This window comes from Salvelinus fontinalis, chromosome 20 (assembly GCF_029448725.1).
Source record: "Salvelinus fontinalis isolate EN_2023a chromosome 20, ASM2944872v1, whole genome shotgun sequence".
Lineage (NCBI taxonomy): Eukaryota > Metazoa > Chordata > Actinopteri > Salmoniformes > Salmonidae > Salvelinus > Salvelinus fontinalis.
In genome coordinates this window covers 2,192,316-2,208,902 of record NC_074684.1, presented here as the reverse complement: position 1 = coordinate 2,208,902, position 16,587 = coordinate 2,192,316, and the positions used below count along the sequence as shown (strand labels likewise).

The following is a 16,587-nucleotide window of genomic DNA, read 5'->3' as shown; positions in this document are numbered from 1 at the left end:
AGATGGAAAGTGTATGATAGACAACCCTACACCAGAGTAAATCTGCTGCAAGCCATGGATTTAGCCTGTGGTGATATAGGTGAGGAATCATGTCAGGGATGGATACAGCACACAAGAGGCTTCTTCCCCCGTTGCCTCAGGAGGGACAATATTGCTTGTGATGTCGACGAAGTGCTCTGACCTGACCCAGCCCAAAGACAAGAAGAAGCACATTGATCACATGTTAACTCCTTTGATTTGTGTCCCTTTTAGTATTGTATACTGTAGTACAGTGCATTGTAGGCTGTATACTGTAGTACAGTGTATTGTAGGCTGTATACTGTACAATGGACAAATTGTATGGCCCTGAACATTGTGCTTTCCATTTAGTAACAGTACTGACTGCTCAATAGATTTTGACTGGTTGCAGGTTCATATCAACAAAGAACAAGAATTACAGACAAGTTTGTAAGATGCAGGGTACAGTACTGTAAAAATAGGGGTACACGGAGGAGGAAGAACAAAAAAAAAAATTGCAAAGAGCAAAGCAGAGTAGTAATTTCTGATCAATTTTGAGCTACTATGATAGAACATGTTTTCGTTCATCAAAAGACAATGACGGAAAAATATTCATATTTTTTTTAGATTAAAAATGTACTTCTCCCTGAGAATTGTATGTTTTGAACAATGTGTTTTCTATTTTTCGGCGTATTGTTTACTGACTGCTTGAGAGTGTATATCATTTTGATCACTTTGTTTATGATTTGAGAGCAGTGTTTGATTTTGAACACAGGTAAAACTGTTTTGAGGCGAATGTTTCATTTTGCGAGAGGAGTCAGAGGTTATGTAAATAGTGCTTGAAGATGAGGTTTTGTGTTTAATGTTTTCAGGAAATGGAGCAAGGTTTCAGAAATTGTGCTTTAGCCATTGAGAAAAACTGTAAATTAATTTGTGACATTTCTTCTTAATGCATTTGAGCCAATCAGTTGTGTTGTGACAAGGTCGGGGTGTGTATACTGAAGATTACCTATTTGATAAAAGTCAATATTATGGCAAGAACAGCTCGAATAAGAAATAGAGAAACGACAGGCCATCATTACTTTAAGACAAAATTTCAAAAACATGGTTAAACAATAAATGTCATATCATGGATGGTCAGTCCTTGCATCCATAGCTTTGTCTATTCATCTGAGAGCGGCTACATTTCTCCAGACCCATCCCTCAGCTTTTTACCAAAACAGAGGCGGGGCGTCCGTTTTGTTATTGTTTCGTCTGTGGATTTGCCCTTTAAAGAGCTGAATATTATCAAGATATCAAAATGTCACCAACAAAAAGGTTAACAATTGGCCTATAGCAAATGGAGCATGTTGCGTAGATTTTTCACATGTAAATAGCACTTTTCAGTCGTGCTCAAAGCATGCCATTCCATGAGCACAGAATTACATATTTTTTTGAACTCGAATCAATTAACCCAATCAGTCCTCCATGACAATAAAATCATAAACAACAGAGTAGGGCTGGCTAATAAGTCCTTCGTTTTGGGGTTATGTTCAGGTAAAACAATTTGGTTAATCTATACTTCCCTATTTCCAAGTCCTATTCAAGGGGTGTAACATTTATTGGAATGACTGGAATTCCCTACTCTCAACTAAAAAGCATTCTAATGAAAAGCAAAGCTAAAAAGATGTGTTTCAATTTGTAAGTCGCTCTGGATAAGAGCGTCTGCTAAATGACTTAAATGTAAATGTAAATGTTTTAAATATGTCCCCCTCAGGTTCTCCGGCAGGCTATTCCAGAGGCTGGGGGCATTATAACTAAAGTCTGCCTCTCCATGCCTCTTGGTCATAGGCCTTTGGGATAGTTAAAATACCAATGTTAGAGGACCTGAGGGACATACTGGGTACATAACTTAAAAGCATATCTGACATGTATTGGGGTGCACAGACGTGGATTGATTTAAAAAGCAATAGAAGAATCTTAAAATGTATTCTAAAACTCACAGGCAGCCAGTGCAGAGACCTTAAAACCGGTGTAATGTGTGCTCTTTGGTCTTGGTCAGCACCCGTGCTGCAGCGTTCTGTATGCTTGTAGTTGACCAATGGCTTTCTTGGGTAGACCAGACAGGAGAGCATTAAAGTAGTCCAGCCTGCTTGTAAAAAAAAGCATGGATGAGTCTCTCTATCGGCCTGAGAGAGAAATGGCCGCACCTTAGCAATGTTCCTCAGGTGGTAAAAAGCTATTTTGGTCACATTACTAATGTGTGATTCGAAATTTAGTTCAGAATCTAAAATAACACTTTGTTTTTTTACCTGTTGTTTTATCTTTATTGCCTGTGAATTAAAATGTGCAGATAGATTCTCTCTCTGTGCTTTGGCTCCAACAATAAGTTCCTCAGTCTTGTCTTGATTTATATAAGTATTTATATCACTACTACAGGCTAAGAATTTATCCATGGAGCTAAAATCTTCTGGTGACACAGAAATGTACAGTTGTGTATCATCTGCGTAGCAGTGAAAAGCAATGCTGTGTTTTCTGATAATGCTGCAAAGGGGTAACATATATACTGAACAGTACTGGACCCAAAATTGAACCTTGTGGAACCCCACATGTGATCTGTATTTTCTCTGAGTTATGTTCAACAAGGGTGACAAAAAACTCTTGACCGGTTAAATAGGTCCTAAACCAATTTAGAACTGGACCGGAGAGGCTAAACCACCTCTCCATTATGTCCAGAAGGACATCATGGTCAACAGTGTCAAATGCAGCACTTAAATCTAAGAGGACAGAGAGCTGTTTCACATCTGTGTTGGCTCTAAGATCATTTACCACTTTAACTAAGACTGTCTCTGTGCTGGGCACGAAAACCAGATTGGATTTTTTTTAAACACAGTTGGCACTTAAAAAATAATTTTGCTGTTTCAGATATGTAATTAAACTGTTTTGAAGGTGGTGGGATTAGGATCAGGAAGGCAGGTAAAAGGCTTAAATTGTCATATCACTTACCTGGTAGGCTAGTGCACATATCATCAAACTTCTCATCAGGTCTTGCTTGACTGTTACCCAGCCTAATGTCATCTCTGAAATATGCCGCAAACTCATCACATTTAGATGTGCAGGAAAGTTCACATATGTTTGCGGGGGTAGGATTTATCAGGCCATCACTGGTCGAGAAGAGCACTCTCGAATTATTTTGATTAATAGTGATCAAGTTATAAAAATTAGCCTGTCTGGCATTTCTAATTGCCTTGTTATATACAGTATGCCAAGTTGCTCACTCAGAATATCATAATGGACCTGTAACTTTGACTTTCTCCACTTCCGCTCTGCCTTTCTGCAATTTAGCTTTAATTGATTAATTTCCTCACTCATCCAAGGGGCTCTCCATTTGGATATGGCCTTTTTCAACTTTAAGGGCAACCATCGATGCCAAAGCTCCAGTAATTTGCAATTAAAGTTATGAACTAAATCACCACAAGAGGAAGGCAGAATAGGTGGTGAAGTATTGTTCATACACTCAGTAAAATCTGTAGCAACTAAGATGGTGTTTCTTAATAATGCATTCAGTATTACCCTGTGCTCTGGGTAACAAGGTAGTAAAAAATACAGTGGTGATCAGATAAAGCAACATCTACAATAGAGGATATGTCAACAGAAAGCCCCTTGGTAATAATCAGGTCCCGAGTATGGCCGTGGTTATGGGTGGGCCCAGTAGCATGTTGGATAAAGTCCATAGAGCTCAAAAGATTCATAAATTCAATAGACTTGGAGTCAGTCTCTCTGTCAACATGAATATTAAAATCGCCCAACACAATGATTTTATCAAAGTTCTCAAGGACAATAGACAATAGTTCAGATAAATCAATGAAGAAAGTGGGGCAGTGCTCTGGTGGACTGCCAATACAGGGTTATGGCCAACACTGGTGGCTGACATTTAAACAGAATAGCATGATGCTCAAAAGACCCAAAGTCGACCAAAAATGAAATGTCCTTACAGTTGAGAGCATTAGTAGAGTATGAAAAGCTGTAGTCCGGGGGGATACTTCAATTAGAGCGGCAATACAGTCTGATGACAGCCATGTTTCAGTGAGGAACATGCAATCAACTTTGCGCTCAGTAATGAGGTCATTCTCGAGAAAGGTTTTACTTGAGATTGCTCTAACTTTTAAAAGCGCCATATTCAATGAGTGTGAGCCGCTCTGCCCCTGGGGAATCTGCCTCAAGGTAACCAATGGAATAACAACCAAATTATTAACGTTACAACCACGTTTTCAGACAGTCTCCAATCTATCAGAATGGTAGGAGATGACAGTTTGTATAAAGTCACTAAAAGGCTGAGTTAAAGGAACATAAATTAGGTTACTCACAATAACCATAGTGCCATTCTACAGCAGTTGATATCATGTCCTTCTGACAGGGAGAACTGGTGCACTAACAGACCCTATCTGTCAGTCTCTAAAACAGATTGCGATGTTACTGGAAATAATCCTGTAACCCGTGTGGTTAGGGTGAAACCTGTCTCTTTTAGAAGGTGCTGGTTGCTCCCACAGCAAATCAAAGTTGTCACAAAAAGAGACATTCCTGTCATTGCAAACTTTCTTCAGGTACTCGTTAAGGGCAAAGGGTCGGCTGAAACGTTCCGTACCCATTTGGTAGCACTGGAGGGGATCAGAAATAATTATTCTCTTCCCTGTGCTAGCGAGCGTGTTTTAGTTTGTAGTTCTCCCTCAGTGCCTCAGATCGTCATTAAAACCTACATAAGTGACAATGGTTTTAATATAGTAGTTGGCCAGAACCATGGGCAGGAGGGAGTTGATGTCATTGACACGAGCTCTTGGATGACAGTGGACCTTGGTCGGTCCACAGATTATAGGCAGGCCAAAGTCTCTCACTATCGAGCTGCACAGAATGATGGTGGTCGTGATGGAACACGATGGGCAATCGACCTGCTGAACTGCGGTAGCCGTAGGGGAGGGTGCCACTGGGCTGGTAGGTTCGTCTCAAGCAGGGCAAAGCTGTTTGATAGCTGGATCGGATCTTCTCGGATAGATGAAGGGTGGCCAGACTGCCTCTCTGATCTCCTACGCTGAGCTTCCAGTCTCCCATGGGCCGCGTCGTTGGGCTTAACATCTTTCCGTTGAATTTGGACAGATCAACGCCGCCCGACTCAGCGACAGCTTTGCTATAGGAGGCATTTAAAACGGAGATTCAATTTGCCTAGGTTACAGCATGGTTGGTGTACTTAGAAATCAGGTTATCCTTTTCTCGCAGCCAAGCTAACAGTTGGAGGATCTCTTCCCTAAGCTGCTTGATGGTGGTGCATTTAAGGCAGACAAATCCCTGTCCATATTCCAGTTCCACATTATCTTCATCTTGTTGTTGTGTGGAAGAAATATCACACCTGACGCATTTGTTCCCAGCCGTGGATAAAAACACCGGTGGGCTAGCACTGCTAGCATTAGTCTGCTCCATTTTCATGATGGCTAGCAGCTAACGGCTCCCTAACAGGAATCCGGGACACAAATGTGCGGTCCCAGCCATAAACCAGTACAGTAACTCTAGCTAACTCAATCAATCACCATGGAAGCATGAGATAAGCCTGTCAAATAGCTTGGTTAAATGAACCCAGATGGAGAATAAGTCAAATCTAGCTATTGTAACTTAAGCTAGTCAGCTAACTTATCTAACGTTGGCTAACGAGTGAAACAGTGTCCGAGACTGTCCAGAAGAAGTGTCAGACTTAGTTATCTAACTAAAGTTAGCTAGCCACTGTTACAGACACTCACATAGTTAGCTAGGCAAACGTCAACAAAAACTGTAAATGTAGTTATATTCTGCGACAACAAGCTAGCGTCACGAGCATGCTCGTTAGTCCTATCCATGGGTAGGGGATGGGTATCCATCTGCAAAAGTGAAGTTCTGTTCTGGTAGCTAGCTAGCTACCTTAGCAGTTGTGCTAGCTAACATGCCACTGAACCGTGACACTAGCATATTGACATGCATATTGGTATTAAAAGACAGCAACGTATTCACCTAAAAATATGTGTTTAGGCAAATCATTAGTTCGCTAGCTTCTTATCACATAAATTGTGCAAAAATATGATAGATAACATTGGCTAGGTAAGCGCCAGCCAGTCAGTCAGTGGCGCTGACAGAATGAAACTGGTATCAACAAAATGTGTTTCAATCTATCCCATGAAACATGACATTGCTAACTAGCCATAATTTAGCTAATAAAATTTTAACGTTTATTAGGAAGTTTAATTAATAAGTTAGACACTCACCGACACTCACAAGACTATGGTAGGTGCTGTGTGACGACCCTCCCACTCTGTCTGCCGTATTCTTTCTTTGTTCTTGTTTCCTTAGTAGGATGCCGGTGGGTGGAGTTGGGAGGGTCGTCAGCTACATGGGAAACACGGTGTCTCCCAGGATAAATACACCACTTCCCCATTCATAGAGGGAGACTCTCTCCAGTCAGACACAGACAGATTTTGGTTGTGGCCTGGTTGTGGTTATTTGGTTTGTTTGTGTTGGCACCCTTCAACACCCCTACTTATCCCATGTGTACACGCAGCCACTCACCTACACTACTGACTGCTGACTACACACACATCATTGTTAATTTTTATTTACTTTACCTTAGTTAATAAATATAGTTTGTTATTCCTTATCTCCATGTGGTCTCCCTTTTGTTATGGGCTTTGAGCCGGTTCGTGAGAGTTGTAGCTAGCTTGATAGCTTGGTTTCCATTTTCCAACAGTTTCGTTGATTGGTCATCAATGGTCAGAATTACTGGTCTTGGAACTCATGTGTTCACCAGAAACGGTTTCTGGTAAACTGTTTGCCACTGGTGGCAATAAATATTATTGTTGGTTTGCCGCAGATTCACCACTCATGACAAAACATTTTCAAACTTCTGGCAACATTTTGTGGCACACTATTTAGTTTGCAGAAAATTTGCCACAAACTTGCAGGATGTTTGTAGCAACAAAAGCGTTTTTGTAAGGGAACAGATAGCCTTAGCTTTCCATCGTTGTTTGATCGATAGGACTGTAAAGATGTTTCTATTAGGTTTTATTTCCTGCAGTGTCTATTAATTGACCAAACGCACAGCTGCTTTCCCACTTTATATTGCTGTAGAAGTTTCACAAATGCCTTAGTATACGTAATTCTCAAACAAGTGCTCACTTGTCAGAATTTTTTAAAAGTGTCATATTATTCCTGGGGGTGTACAGTATATGAACAGATTGTAATCAGATTTAAGTTAATGTTGCTAAAATGCTGTCAGTTCCACTTTAAGATCGCTCTTTTAACTCACACGATCAATCTTTTCCTCTTGTGAAGGTCTTCAGTTGTACAATTTGATTACTTATATATGTTTTTCTAATTTCATCGTGTTCATCTCACCTTTAACAACCAAAAAGTCAGGAGCTGTTCTTCTGCATGACTACCTCTCTCTCTTTCTTTCCTTCTCACCAGTATCTCTCCAGGACATTACTATGAGGAAGGCATTTAGGAGCTCCACCATCCAGGACCAGCAGCTGTTTTCCCGCCAGTCGCTGCCCATCCCCCTGCAGGAGACATTTGACCTCTGCGAGCAGCCACCACCCCTCAACATCCTCACACCCTACAGGTGAGCATCACAGCAACCTCCCTCCAGATTGGGTAATGTTATTGCAACCTGACACCTTATTAGTCAGCACCTGAACAGCCCATAAACATACCATGATGTCATTGGTAAAGAACCTCTTCAAAACCACGCCCCATTGGTTAGAATGTTAGTCTGTGTGTCTGTGTGTGATAACACTACTGATGCAACCACTGCGTTATTGATCAAACCAAGCAAATACTACCAGGCTAATAGCAGCTTTGACCTGAGAGGGAAAATACTTTATATCTTTATACTGTTGGTGTGCATGATTGCTTACTTGGCTCTCAGTTTGTGTGTATGTGCGTGCGCTTGTGTGTACACTCCCCTGTAGACATGTGAATCAAAACCTTCAATCCAAATCCAAATTCCATACCTAAAATCTTGATTTTGGACAAAATTACCCTAATGGACGATACTACAACCACCATCAAGAAAAAACTTCTAACAAACCAAAACCTGCAGAAGAAACACAGCGGAACCTGGAAATACCATCCAACACAACACTGAGTAATGTTCAGTCTGAAGCTACTTCTGAAGCCAAAAACTAAAATACAATCATCTCAAAGTAATTTTGTTACATAAAGCTAAGTAAATAAGTATACTAAGCTACCAAGATGCTAGGACAGAACAGGCACCTTCAATTAGCACTGAAGTGTGAAGTCAGATGTGTGAAAACTCTTGAGCCCAACAATGGCAGGAGAGTTTCACAGCCCCCCCCCCCCCCCCACCCAAATGCATTGGCCTTTGAAGCCCCATGGCTTGTCCCTGTCCAGAGGTCATTACAATACAGATCCCAATAGATATAAAAAATAATCCTGCAAGGATAAGTACAGAAAAAACTCCTCAAGGACAATCCAGAGACACGATTTGCTGACTGTTACAAAGAGGGGAACATAAGCAACTTAATTTTCCACGCAGACCGTTCCCTGGCATGGGACAGTGCTATAAGAGCACACTACCCCTATGTCAAGAGAGAGGGTATTGGCCCAGGGTGGAAACTCAGAATAGTAGACATTGAGGAAATTGAACCAGCCTCTGTCAACGTGTACAAGTCTGGGATAGTAATGGTGCAGGGCATCCTCATGCAGTTCCAGCAGGACTTTTATGGGATCAAAGAGAGAGCACTGCAGGAAAAGATCTCTCTCTGGGATGACTCCCCCATCCTGAGTGAGTCTGATCACACACCTCTTCAAACTGTCCTGTAGATGAGTATGGTCACCCCCACAGCACTGAACACACCCAGGTCGCACAACTGCACTGCTCCTCCATCTCCTTAGAGAGCTAATCCACACAATCCAGACAGAACAAGCCCACCAAACAGACCAGCACAACAACAACCCCCCCCAGAGGGCAGAAGGTGGAGCTGGACGGCTGTCTGAGAGAGCTGGCTGCTTTACGGACTGAGGTGAGAGAACTTAGAGGCACACATGGCACTGAAGGACAAGATCAGAAAGCTGAAGGTGTGAAAGAGAGCAGGACACTTCCCCCAGAAAAGTCAGCAGAATAGCCCACCTCAGACCCGGACCACATCCTCAACACCACAATGGGTCAGACAACACAGGACCCACCAACCCAACAGACCCCACCCCCTCCTAACAGCCCTCCTGTCAGCTCCCCCGATAGCCCTACTGACAACCCCCCCACATCTACTGAAGACACACAAAAGCCAGAGATTGTGCTCCTCGTTGACTCAAATGGTAATACATTCGAGAGGATGGACTTTTTCCAAACTCTGGTTCCTAAACAATAGGCATGCCCTGGTGCTGTTGTCAAAGGACAGACTAGTGTCCCCCAGCCACATTATAATTCACACGGGCACAAATGACCTGAGGGCCCAGCAGGTAAGGGTGGCAACAGCACTCAAGGGAGTGATTGAAAAAGCTTCTTCCACTTTCCCCCACACACAAGTGGTTATCTCCACCCTGCTTCCACAAAAATATGTTCACCCTGCCACCATACAGTGGGTGAATGCAAGCATTTCACGAGACTGTGCCTCAAAACCTAATGCATACCTGGACCACCACTCCACCCTGGACTTGAACAGCCTTTACGACCAGGTCCATCTCTACAAGGCAGCAATCCCAACTTTTGCCAGGACCCTGAAGGATGTCACCCTTAACCGTAGCCCCAGCACCTCACACAGGAGCAACAGAGCAACGGACACCCCACCCAAACCAGCTGGTGACCCTCCCAGACATGCAAGTCCCGTCTCGAAGGACCTGCACCGAGAGAACCCACGCCAAGAGGACCTACACCCAGACCACAGCATCACCAGCCACACCCCAACCAGCTAAGACCACCCCAAGCAAATCCTGGCCACACCCATATAGCCCCCCCCATTTCAGACCAATGCCCCTTCTGCATACCAAAGCTTTCGACTCAATTTGGCATGAGGGTCTGCTATACAAATTGATTGAAAGTGGTGTTGGTGGAAAAACATACAACATTATAAAATCCATGTACACGGTGAAAATTGGCAAAAAAAACACATTTCTTTTCACAGGGCCAGGCGGTGTGACAGGGATGCACCTTAAGCCCCACCCTCTTCAACATATATATCACGAATTGGCGAGGGAACTAGAACAGTCTGCAGCACCCGGCCTCACCCTCCAAGAATCTGAAGTCAAATGTCTATTTGCTGATGATCTGGTGCTTCTGTCCCCAACCAAGGAGGGCCTACAGCGACACCTAGGAACATTTACATTTGACATACCAATTAGGATCTGGCTAAAAATAGAACACATTGCCATTTATGCTTGTGAGGTCTGGGGTCCGCTCACCAAACGAGAATTCACAAAATGGGACAAACAACAAATTGAGACTCTGCATGCAGAATTCGTTTACAGCGTAAAACACAAAATAATGCATACAGAGCAGAGCAGAATTAGGCCAATACCCGCTAATTATCAAAATCCAGAAAATAGCTATTATATTCTACAACCACCTAAAAGGAAGTGATTCCCAAACCTTCCATAACAAAGCCATCACCTACAGAGAAATTAATCTGGAGAAGAGTCCCCTAAGCAAGCTGGGGCTCTGTTCACAAACACAAAGAGACCCCACAGAGCCACAGGACAGCAACACAATTAGACCCAACCAAATCATGAGAAAACAAAAAGATTATTACTTGACACATTGTAAAGAATTTACAAAAAAACAGAGCAAACTAGAATGCTATTTGGCCCTAAACAGAGAGTACACAGTGGCAGAATACCTGACCGCTGTGACTTACTCAAAATTAAGGAAATATTTTACTATGTACAGACTACATAGTATTGTAGTCTGAGAAAGGCCACCGAAGGCAGACCTGGCTCTTAAGAGAAAACAGGCTATGTGCACACTGCCCACAAAATGAGGTGGAAACTGAGCTGCACTTCCTTATTCAAATATTTTTTATTGAACACACACAAGAATGATGTATAGGTATAAAAGACAAGTATGCGATTCTTATCTAAACATAAAAGAGCAGACAGAAACAACAAGACCCAGAGTTCTGGGTACAAAAAAATATTACAAAACAAGACATACAGAACCAGGACAGGTAGAAAGAAAGAGGGGAGATGTCACCCCCCCCCCCCCCCTTATTCCCCCCTATTCCCCTCCCAACTGCTCGGGTGGTGGGGCAAGCACATGCTGCCCAAAGGTAGATTAAAATATTACAATTGAGAGTGCGTTAAAATGTACAAATTCATAGCGCCGATTGGTCCAAGTAAGAGAGGAAAGGCTGCCAGATTTGATCAAATGTTGATAATTTCTTATTCAGAATATATCTAATTATTTCTAAGTGTACAGTGTTTGCCAATTCGCTAAGACATAATTTGGTAGAGGGTGCTTCCTTCCTTTTCCAAAACAACAAGATTCATTTTTTTGCGGAAATGAGATTGTAAGAGATGAGTTGTTTTGAGGGGTTGGTTAATCCGTTTAGGGAATCAGACACTCCCAGGATTAGCAGAAGCGGGTCTGGGTCTATTGAAGTCTCCAGAACTTCAGAGAGGATACTAAAAATTCCACACCAGTAACCATACAAGCTAGAGCATAGGGCAAAGCAGTGGAGTAGTGTACCCTGCGCAGCCTGACATTTATCACACAAGGGGATGTATCAGGAAATATCCTATGCCTGTTTAGTTTTGGAATAGTGTAATCTGTGTAATACCTTGAATTGTATGAGACGATGTCTGGAGTTAATGGAGCAGGTGGGGATATACTCCAAGCTATCTTCCCAGTCTGCCACAGAAATGTCAGTCCCTAGTTCTTCCTCCCATTTTGCCTTAAAACCTCTCTGGGGTAGGGGGCAGTATTTTGACATCCGGATGAAAAGCGTAAACTGTAAACTACCTGTTACTCAGCCCCAGAAGCTAGGATATGCATATAATTAATATAATTTGGATATTTGGATGGGAAACACTCTAAAGTTTCCAAAACTGTTAAAATAATGTCTGTGAGGATAACAGAACTGATATGGCAGGTGAAGACCTGGGCTCAGATTGCACTTCCTATGGCTTCCACTCGATGTCAACAGTCTTTAGAAATAGTTTCAGGCTTGTATTCGGAAAAATTAGGGAGTAAGACCACTCTGAGTGAGTGGACCCTGGGAAATCCCAGAGCTGTTTGCTGCGCAAGTCCGAGAGCGCGCCTTTCTTGTTTTTCTTTTATATTGACGAAGCTATTGTCCGGTTGAAATATTATTGATTATTATGAATAAAAACAACCTAAGGATTGATTATAAACATCGTTTGACAAGTTTCTACGAACTTTACTGATACTTTTCGGATTTTTTTGTCTGCCTGTTGTGACTGCCTTTGAGCCAATGGATTACTGAACAAAACGCGCCAACAAAACTGAGGTTTTTGGATATAAAGAGGGACTTTATCGAACAAAACAAACATTTATTGTGTAACTGGGAGTCTTGTGAGTGCAACCATAGGTAAGTCAAAGGTAAGTTATTAATTTTATCGCTATTTCTGACTTTTGTTACTCCTCTACTTGGCTGGTAACTGTTTGTAATGTTTTGTGTGCTGGGCGCTGTCCTCAGATAATCTCATGGTATGCTTTCACCGTAAAGTCTTTATGAAATCTGACACAACGTTTGGATTAACAAGAAGTTAATCTTTAAGGCGATGTATAACACTTGTATGTTTTATGAATTTTTATTATGAGTATTTCTGTTTTTGAATTTGGCGCTCTGCAATTTCACCGGATGTTGGCCAGGTGGGACGGTAGCGTCCCACATACCCTAGAGAGGTTAATGGCATCTGTAGAAGGTATGCTAACAGATTGGAAAGCATCATATAGACAAGATATCAGTTTGTCTGAGGTGGGGAATATTTTTATGCATCCGTCAAACATGGAAGGTTTAGCATTCCCAAATGTTGGGAGGTGTTTTCTAACATAGTCTCTAATTTGTAGGTATCTGAAAAAGTTACTTCTGGGAAGATTATAACTTTCCCTCAGCAACTCAAAGGAGGCAAAGGTCCCTTCTATATATAGATCCCCTAAGGTACTTATCCCTAGCTCTCCCCATCGCTCAAAGGTGTTATCAAGGTTAGAGGGGGCAAAGGAGGGAATCCTGGCAACAGGGAGCATGAATGATATTGATCTAAGATCAAAGTGGACTTTAATTTGCTTCCAGATTCAGACTGTGCTATGTATAATAGGATTGTTACGATAAAGTGATATCTCCAGATTGACAGGCGACAAAATCACAGCGCCAATAGAGAAGGGGTGACACTCCTCATGCTCCATACTAAGCCAGCTGGATGATGGAAGTGCGTCATCCAGCAAAAACGTAACAGCGCGGAGGTTAGCGGCCCAATAGTAGGCCGCTAGCGGGCCAAAAGTAGGAGACAATCCTCCTTCCATCTGGATTTACAGAGGTGTTTTTTTTACCTATCCTGTGTGTTTTATAATCCCAGATGAAAGGATTGATAATTGAGTCCAGTTGTTTATGAAAGGATGTTCTGGTTTAGGTAGAGCATTTGTGGGAGAAGACCATTTTAATGGCATTAATTCTTCCGAGCAGAGAAATTGGGAGAGTTCTCCAAAATTTGATATTTGCCTGAGTTTTTGCATCAGAGAGGCGAAATTCTCTTTAAATAGTGAGGAGTATTGTTTGGTAACTACAATTCCTAGGTAGGTACATTTTTCTGAAGATAACTTAACTGTAAGATGTTCTAGCCAAGAGGTGTTTTGCAACTGTATGGGCATTAATTCACTCTTGTTCCAATTTATTCTGTATCCTGAGAAGGTACCAAACAAATGAATCACATCAAGAATAGCTGGGATACTAGCTTGGGGTTCTGTTACATAGAGGAGAATGTCATCTGCGTATAGGGAAATCTTATTTAGAGTATCTTTAGTATTATTGGCATGTATTGCTGCATGAGATCTGATCGCCTGAGTGAGAGGTTCGATATTTAGGGCGAAGAGCATAGGCGACAGCGCACAACCCTGCCTTCTCCCTCTATAAAGGTTCAATCGGGGCGACAATGATTGGTTAGTGAGTATTCTCGCATAGGGGTTCCTATATAAAAGCTGGATCCAATTTATGAACCCATCTCCAATATACATTTCTGCAGGACCTTGAATAGATAGGACCGCTCAACTTGGTCAAAGGCCTTTTCGCCGCCAAGAGATACAACTGCAAGGTCCACGTTAGGTAACCTCTGAGAATACATAATGTTGAAGAGGCGCCTGAGATTGAAGAATGAGTTTCTGTTAGGGATAAAGCCGGTCTGGTCCGAATGGACCAATATGCCAATTCAAGTGCTAAGCCTGTTAGCCAGAGTTTTTGCTAAAATCTTTTGGTCTGTATTAAGGAGAGATATTGGTCTGTATGACCCTACCTCTTCCGGATCTTTACCCTTATGTATAACTGTAATGAACGCCTCATCCAAAGTAGGTGGGAGAGCTCCATCCTCATTGGCCTGAACCAACATTTTGTGCAGGTAGGGAGAGAGCATGTTGCTGAATGTTTTATAGAATTCACCAGGGTATCCATCTGGGCCCGGGGTCTTGCCACTCTTTAGAGATTTAATTGTTTCTCGAATTTCTTCAAGAGATATTTCCTTATTCAGGAAGTTGGAATCTTCCTGGTTCAGGGCAGGAAGATTACAATACTCCAATTAGTTTTGCATAACTAAGGGGTTAGGATATGCTTTAGATGTATATAGAGTCTCATAAAACTGACGGAATCTGTCATTGATGTCTTTGGGGGAAGAGAGTAATTCCCCAGATGTAGATTTAACTTTGTGAATCATTCGGTCACTCACATTTTTTCGAAGTTGTCTGGCGAGTAATTTGTGTGATTTGTCACCAAACTCAAAATATTTTTGCTTGGCATAGAGAAAAGATTTAGCAATTTTAGCTGAGTGAATCTGATTATATTCAAATTTTAAAGAGGTTATTTTTTTTATGTTTCTCCATAGATGGATGGCGAGCATTCTCCCTATCCAGTAAGTGAATTTGTCCCTCCAGTTCTACCAATTTTCCCCTGTTTTGCCTACTCCTGGCAGTCTGATAGGAGATGATACAGCCTCTCAAATTAGCCTTCAGTGTTTCCCACAATAATGCTGGCGTAGTCTCTGTGTTGTCGTTGGTATCAAAGAAAAATGTAATTTGGTCTTTAAGATGTTCACAGAATGTTGGTTCTTGTGAGGAGCTGAGGATTCAACCTCCAGAACCTCTCGTTTGGTACAATGTCACCCAATCTCAGGGAGGTGAGTGGACTGTGGTCCGAGATTATAATATCATGATACCTCACATTACAGGTATAGGGGAGTAATTTTGCATCAACCAAAAAGTAGTCAATTCGAGTATAAACATTGTGAACATGAGAGTAAAAGGATTATTCCCTACCCGTAGGGTTAGTGATCCTCCATATATCAAATAAGTTAGAATTTCTTATGTATGTATTCAAGAATTCGCTTGATTAGGAGGTAGGGGTTTGCCGGGTAGAGGATCTATCCAAATATTGGTCTAGCACACAGTTAAGGTCCCCTCCAATGACCAGGTTAGTATCGGAGATATCTGGAATCAGGGCAAGGACTCTTTTGAAAAAAGAGGGCTTATCAATGTTTGGCCCATAGATATTTAGTAGAGATACAGAAGTATAGTGGATCTCTCCTATTACGATCACATAACAACCCTCTTTATCCGCAATAGTGGTTTTATGTACAAAGGGAATACCTTTCCGTACCAGAATTGCTGTGCCTCTCGTTTTGGCAGATAAGTTAGAGCGATACACTTGCCCCACCCACCTACATTTAAGTGTGCCATGAGAATTGTTTTTCAGATGGGTTTCTTGAAAAAATATAATATCAGACAATAGTGCTTTCAAGTGGGCTAGGACGTTGCCTCAACCTTTTGTCAATAGGGGGTGCTGTTAGCACTTTTTTTTCTTGACGTTGCCAAATTAAACTGCCTAGCACTCAATTCTTGCTCGTACAATATGCATATTATTATTATTATTGGATAGAAAACACTCTCTAGTTTCTAAAACCGTTGGAATTATGTCTCTGAGTGAAACAGAACTCATTCTACAGCACTTTTCCTGCCAGGGAGTGAGATTTCAGAAATCTTGGCCCCTGCTTCCAGGTCAGTTTATAAGTCCCTGTGAATGCTGTGGGGCTACAAACACTGCCTACGCCTTCCTCTAGATGTCAGTAAGTGGTGACAATTTGAATGGGGTCGATTGCGCAATCTGGGACTTTATAAAAGACCAAGATACGGAAGTACCTTTCTTTTCAGCCGTGCGCTCGACGCAGAGTGGTCGTCGGACTGGCCTCCTTCCAAGCTTTGGTTTAGCCACTTCTATACCCCCGGTCATATTTTTATTCGTTATAGGTGTTAAAGACATCATAAGGTAGTTAATTTAAACCGTTTTATAGCAATTTATATCCGTTTAGTGCGATTTTCTGGCATTTCTTTGTGTCGCACTTCCAATAGTTGGACACTTTTCC

At 41.9% G+C, this 16,587-nt stretch overlaps 1 protein-coding gene across 7 annotated transcripts in view; it reads left to right on the top strand.

Annotated features, from left to right (window-relative positions):
- LOC129817147 (actin-binding protein WASF1-like) overlaps positions 1-16,587 on the top strand; it is a 149,031-nt gene that overhangs the window by 109,187 nt on the left and 23,257 nt on the right. For all 7 annotated transcript variants that reach the window (XM_055872093.1, XM_055872095.1, XM_055872088.1 and 4 more), the window contains one exon: positions 7,459-7,612. In XM_055872093.1, the coding sequence (XP_055728068.1) occupies positions 7,459-7,612 (154 nt within the window). The remainder of the gene's footprint in view (positions 1-7,458; positions 7,613-16,587) is intronic.